The sequence below is a fragment of the Gracilinanus agilis genome, chromosome 2 (genome assembly GCF_016433145.1).
Source record: "Gracilinanus agilis isolate LMUSP501 chromosome 2, AgileGrace, whole genome shotgun sequence".
Taxonomy (NCBI): domain Eukaryota; kingdom Metazoa; phylum Chordata; class Mammalia; order Didelphimorphia; family Didelphidae; genus Gracilinanus; species Gracilinanus agilis.
Window position 1 is genome coordinate 169,643,302 of NC_058131.1, and position 6,000 is coordinate 169,649,301.

At 40.4% G+C, this 6,000-nt stretch overlaps 1 protein-coding gene across 1 annotated transcript in view; it reads right to left on the reverse strand.

The window, feature by feature from the left end:
* The window catches only part of ADAM9 (ADAM metallopeptidase domain 9), a 123,104-nt gene that overhangs the window by 82,868 nt on the left and 34,236 nt on the right, over positions 1 to 6,000 (reverse strand). Inside the window, exons 5-6 of the mRNA XM_044659538.1 lie at positions 1,136 to 1,212; positions 452 to 659 (exon numbers count right to left, since the gene is read on the reverse strand). Of these exons, the coding sequence (XP_044515473.1) occupies positions 452 to 659; positions 1,136 to 1,212 (285 nt within the window). The remainder of the gene's footprint in view (positions 1 to 451; positions 660 to 1,135; positions 1,213 to 6,000) is intronic.

Here is a 6,000-nt window from a genome sequence, read left to right on the forward strand (position 1 = left end):
CACACAGTAAACACTATATGAATGCTTGCCATTATTATAAGAGGGAAAACTGCAGCCACATTTATTAAATAATACAGTTACACTGTAGTTATAGGGCTCATAATAATGCTTATCAAGCTTTCTTTCAGCTTGTGGATTAACACTGCCAGAGTCTGATTTATTAATTCTAAACAACTGAACAGAAATTCAAAACTAGAAGTGTTCATAATCTTGTATCATGGTTCCCCCTTCAGCAGTCTGGTAAAAACTATGGACCTTTACTCAAAGTCACGTTGTTTTTAAAAATTCATAATTGAAGGTAATGTCAAATTTCAGGTAGAGGTTGGAGAAACTGAAAGATGTACTTTTTTTTGCATATAAGTTTACAGACCCCATGAAATCAATTCATGGATCCATGTTAAGAACACCTTTTTTAAACCGAACAGTAGAGGGCACAAGGGAGTTTCCTTACCCTCAGCAACTGAGTCATACTAAGAGATTGTTTCTGTAATTCCTTCTTCTCATCTTCTGTGGTTTCTTTCTCCAAGTCTTTGGCAGTTACTCCACAAGCCAGAGGTTCTTGCTGAACATTGTCCAATCGATAAACGAGGTGCTCAAAATCAGAACTAGATTTTAGAGGTTCAATCCCATAGCTGGTATTCTCTAAATGTAGTAATCCCCTAAAAATGTAATCACTTGCAGAATTAGTGAATTACAAAATTCACTTAAATAGAAAAAGTTCATGTTCTCAAAAACTAAAAAAAGCTTATCTTAATCATAGAATAATAAATATGAAGGGAGCTTTGGAGACTGTTTAAACTAACCACCTCAATTTACAAATAAGGAAATGGATGCTAAGGGAAGTGAATGGCCTGTTTTAGTGGCAAAGATGGGATAAGAAGCCCAACCTCCTGACTCAAAGCTTAGGGATCTTTCCATTACTCACCACATTACATCTCACAGTAATGTATAAAACTATTGGAAAAAAGCAATTCCCATTCATATTACATAATCAAAACCCCTAGCAGTTATACCTTTTCCAAATTCTCCAAAGTTTTATAGCTATATAACTTGATCAATTGTGGGAAGGGGGTTATAGAGGAGAAAAAAAAAGAAAGAAAAAAAAAAGAAAAACAGAATTAAAAAATTGCTTTACCTGAGCCCAGAACAAATGCTAAGTGCAACAGCTGAATTTGGGACACCTTCCACATAGCCACTATAATGGCAATGATCCTAAATAAGGAAAAATATTATCTGCATCATAATCTTACTGCTAAAAGTCACCACAAAGAATTCTGTTTGTAATTCACATTACATATAAGGGCTTAAGAATAAAATTTTAAGATACCATTTCTCCATTCCCACAATAAAAGTACACAAATGCTTAAATAGAAAGACCCAGAGAATGTTAAGAATAAAAAGTTCCACCCAGATGACCTCCCAAACTAGAAGTAAAGGAGGTAGCATTATGTGTGGTTTAACATTTCAAAAAAGCTACCTGATTAGAGATGAAGTTTGGAATACCAAAGATATCAGCTGTTTCACCTTGGGACACTAATTGATTTTTACCTTTCAATGCCCCAAGCAATTCTCAGACAATGAGCAATAGAGATGCTAACTTGTATCCTTTTTCAGGAGTTCCTTATTACCAAGAAAATTATGGGATGTATTTTAAAATGTTTTCAAAACATAAGCTACCACAGGGAGCAAGAACAGTCAACTCTCTTCTAGTATACAAGACCTGGTGATGGACAGAGGCCAAGAAAGTCAGTACAGAAAACAGTAAACAAAGCATGCTATAAATGCTAATTATCGCTACTATGGTTATAAGATGGATACTGTTGTTTTCTCATGTTAGCCAATTTGTTATAGTTATGAACTGAACTGTCTTTCTAAATGTAAAATGGCTTCTTTCCTCAAAACTCATCACAACTGTGGCAATTAAAAACCATTACCATTTACTAAGTCTAGTTTCTTTTACTACCCTAGTAAGCTCTTGTCAAAAAGGTTTTTGGGAACCCCAATTTTGGCCCAATGCCCTGCCAGACCTGTTTCAAACTGAACAATAGATCTTAAAGTACTTAACCTTCCCAGTTTAGGTGGGATTGGTAGACACAGTTGAATGTTAAGTACTCTTTTTGTTCTAGAAGTTTCCTCCATAGTAACAGAGATCCTTTTCCAAGAAGACCAACACCTGTGCAGGGACCATTCTTTTTGTATCCATTGTAGTAGACCACTCCCGTGATGTCCCAGCCTCTGGCTACAGTCTCTTTCCCAAGCCTGCTTATAACCAGTGTTATTATATTCAAACCTTGGGAAAAGGTGGGCTCACCTTGATTGACAGAGAAGACAGTTGGAGACATCAGAATGTTCCCAGATGCCATGAGCCAGGGGCAAAAGTCGGTTGGCCTGAGGGTATAAATACCCCTAACCGCCATCTGGGAGGGGTCTTTGACCACTGATCTTTGGGTCTTTGACCACTGGTCATTGGTTCTCTCTGAATCTCCCTAGATCTTTAGGATCTGAACCATCATAGCTCTTTAGGTCTCTGGGTCCCTGGGTGGTGAAAGGGAGGAAGGGAGGTCTGAGAAGACAGGGTGGTTAAGATCTGAATACTTCTTGAAGGCTGTGAAGGCAAATACATCACCAAACTGATAATAAGAAAGCTAAGAGGAAATCATCAATACAGCTGCATCAACAGAGCAGACTACTCTCTCTGGTTTGGCAGTGGCCAAGCTGAACCAGAGAGGTTGTGAAGAACAATAGCTCCAGCTTTACTGAATCAATAGCCTCCAGTCCTGAGTGATTATAGATATTAGAATGACAGGGTCTCCAATCCCCAATCCGTATCCTGATTATCCTTTCCCTAATTAAGATCATAGATAAAAGTATTTAATAAGTACCTTCCTGAGTGGTCATTATATCACAACCCTTGGGGAGGGAGCAAACACAGTCAGATGAACAACGTGATCCAAGGCTAATCAGAGCCCAATATTAATAACTGATCCAATCCCAGGTGGGACCTGAAAGGGTTACCCATCCACCTGACAATTCGGGGTCCTTCCTGGGCAACTATTATCTAGAAGGGAAATTATAGCATCTAGCAAGGGTGATTGGGTAGGTGTTCCCCAACACCAGCACCTAAGGAGAATACAGAGATACAGCTCCATCCTCACCCAGTATCTCTATCCCCTAAGAGGGCATCCATTTCTTTATAACACCAGTGTATGTTTGCTCTACCTTGTTCCCCAAAAGGTATATAAGATCCCTGTTTTACTATTCTTCAGAGAATCATCTCATGTGTTGATTCTCACAGAGATACTGTTCCCAGAGTCCTAGAGCCCTCAGCTTTGTGTGTTTAGGCGCTTGACTCTGTGTGGTAGCCGAATATTGAACACTATCTCTTTCCTAAGTAAAGACTTGGTTCTGCCGACTACATTAGTAGTGGCATGGGCAAGGAAGGGAGATGGCATGGTAGGCAGTTGGCATGGGCATTGTATAGAAATGTCATAGACACCGTACCCCTTAACTCAGGCAAACTGCAAACAGGGAAATTCCCTTGCTCCTCTCTGTCCTTGTGACTCTTAAGCCAAGAACATCTACATCTGATAGCTACTATAAGACCCTGAGATTACTATCAGCTTTGGATCATCCTTTAGGTCACTGGTTCCCAAACTTTTTTGGCCTACCACCCCCTTTCCAGAAAAAAATATTACTTAGCCCCCTGGAAATTAATTTTTTTTAAATTTTAATAGCAATTAATAGGAAAGATAAATGCACCTGTGGCCATCACCACTCCCCTGGATTGCTGCAGCACCCACCAGGGGGCAGTAGCACCCACTTTGGGAATCACTGCTTTAGGTTGAGATGGACAAAGAGATACACCTCCAGGCTACACTTTGATACCATGGGGCTGTATCTCAGGTATCCATCTCTTCCCCAAACCACGAGGGTCCCCAGGCAGACCTTATACCCCACCAAATATCTAAGCGCTTACCACTCTAGAGTCACATACACACCGTGACATAATATCACGTACTCACTGTTGTAAAGGGTATAAAAACTCCTGAACCAAGGCATTCTGGGAGCAACCCCCAGTGTTGTTCCACTCATGCCATCTTGCTGGCCATTAATTCTAGCTTACTAATAAATCTCTCTTTTAATTTTTAAGCTAAGTTTCAGAGTCTTGCGTTCTTGCAAAAGGTATCATTCCCGAACCCAGGGGTTCACTATTGTACCCCACAACATCTGGTTGTAACCCCATAACAGTAGTTCTGTGTTTTTCCAAGTTGGTGGCTTGATTCACCTCCAAAAATATCTTTAAAATAGTTATGGCATGGGCATTGTACCACCAAGTCAGGAAAAAACTAAGCAGGGAAATTCCTTTGTTCCCTTATACTCTTGTGACTCCCAAACCTAAAACATTTGACCTTGAGGTCTACCCTCCTTTGATTGTCCCATTGAGTTGAGACGGACAAAGAGACACACCTCATCCATTTGCCCTCCAAATCATAAGAACCACCCCCATGCTTTGGGCAAACCTCCCCCACTCCTTGCTTCAGTGTTTCCCACTCTAGAGTCATGTCTTCACTGTTGTAAAGAGTATTAAAACCCCAGAACTGATATCCTCTGGGGGAAGCTTTTCCATCCATGCTGTCCTCCTAAAGAGCAGCTTTCCACCCATGCTGTTCCACCTAGAAGGCAGGCTTCCACCTATGCTGTCGTCCTGGCCAGATTCAACATTGCCTTGCAAATTAATAAATTTCTCTTTTTATTTTTAGGCTCAGTTTTGGAGTCTTGCATAAGGTACCCTTCCTGAACCCCGGGGGGTTCACTTCTGCACCCCACAACATTTACTTATCCTATATATCTATTTCTTTTGTCAATGCAGAATCTTGAAGCCCCCAAAACTTATAGCCTAGAAAGATTTAATGAATCCCAGTTTACTTAGCTTAAAGGTGACAGCCTCAGGCTTGGACCAGTCACATGAGAGTTCCTTCCTGAGGAAAGGCCAAGCCCAAGCCCAGTGACTCTTTGGTGCGGTAGGCAATAAGACAGTCTGGTAGGCTGAAGGTCCCGAGTTTGATCCTCAGCAGGAGGGTGTGATATACTCATACTAGGAGAGGCTTCTGAAGACAAGAAGCATTACTAGGCTTGGACTTGGCCTTTCCTCAGGGAGGAACTCTCATGTGATAGGTCCAAACCTGAGGCTGTCACCTTTAAGCTAAGTAAACTGGGGTTCATTAAATCTTTCTAGGCTACCAGTTTGGGAGCTTCTGGATTCCACATTGACACTACATGCCTATTAATTTTTTTCTATTTTTCTAGTTGTTTGGAGGTGATATTTACTTTGGATATAATCTTCTACCAGCTAATATTACAAAAATTAAAGAACAATGACAAGATAGGAAATACATCAAATTCAGAACAGTATCTGCCTAGAGCAGTGATGGGCAAACTTTTTAAAGAAGGGGCCAAAGGAAAGGAAATGCTCATCTGTCAGTCTGTTTCTAAAGCAACTCTTTCGAAGTTTCATTGTATCGTATCCTACTCATTGTATTTGTCAGATTAGGAATAATATCTCCCTGCCAGAACATTTCAGGAGGCCAAATCAGGCAGGCAGGCGGGCCATAGTTTGCCCATCTCTGACCTAGAGAATGAAGCATAATCTTTCATCTGGCAAACAAAGAAAAAAACCCACTTACTCCAATTTGTCTTTCAAGGAGATAATAAGAGATAAAAATCTATAATAACATTGTCTTAAGGCCATAGCTACACAAGTTCGATTGATGTTATTTTAAAATATGTCTTAAAGAAACCTCCACATGGATAGCATAAAATTAAGAGTTTTCAACTTCCCTTAATTGCATTCAAAAAGGAACCTGAAAGTTCACTGCTGGGAAAAAAAGAGTGAGTGAGAGAGTAAGAGAGAATGAGTGAGAGAGAGAGAGAGAGAGAGAGAGAGAGAGAGAGAGAGAGAGAGAGAGAGAGAGAGAGAGAGAGAGAGAGAGAGAGAGAGAG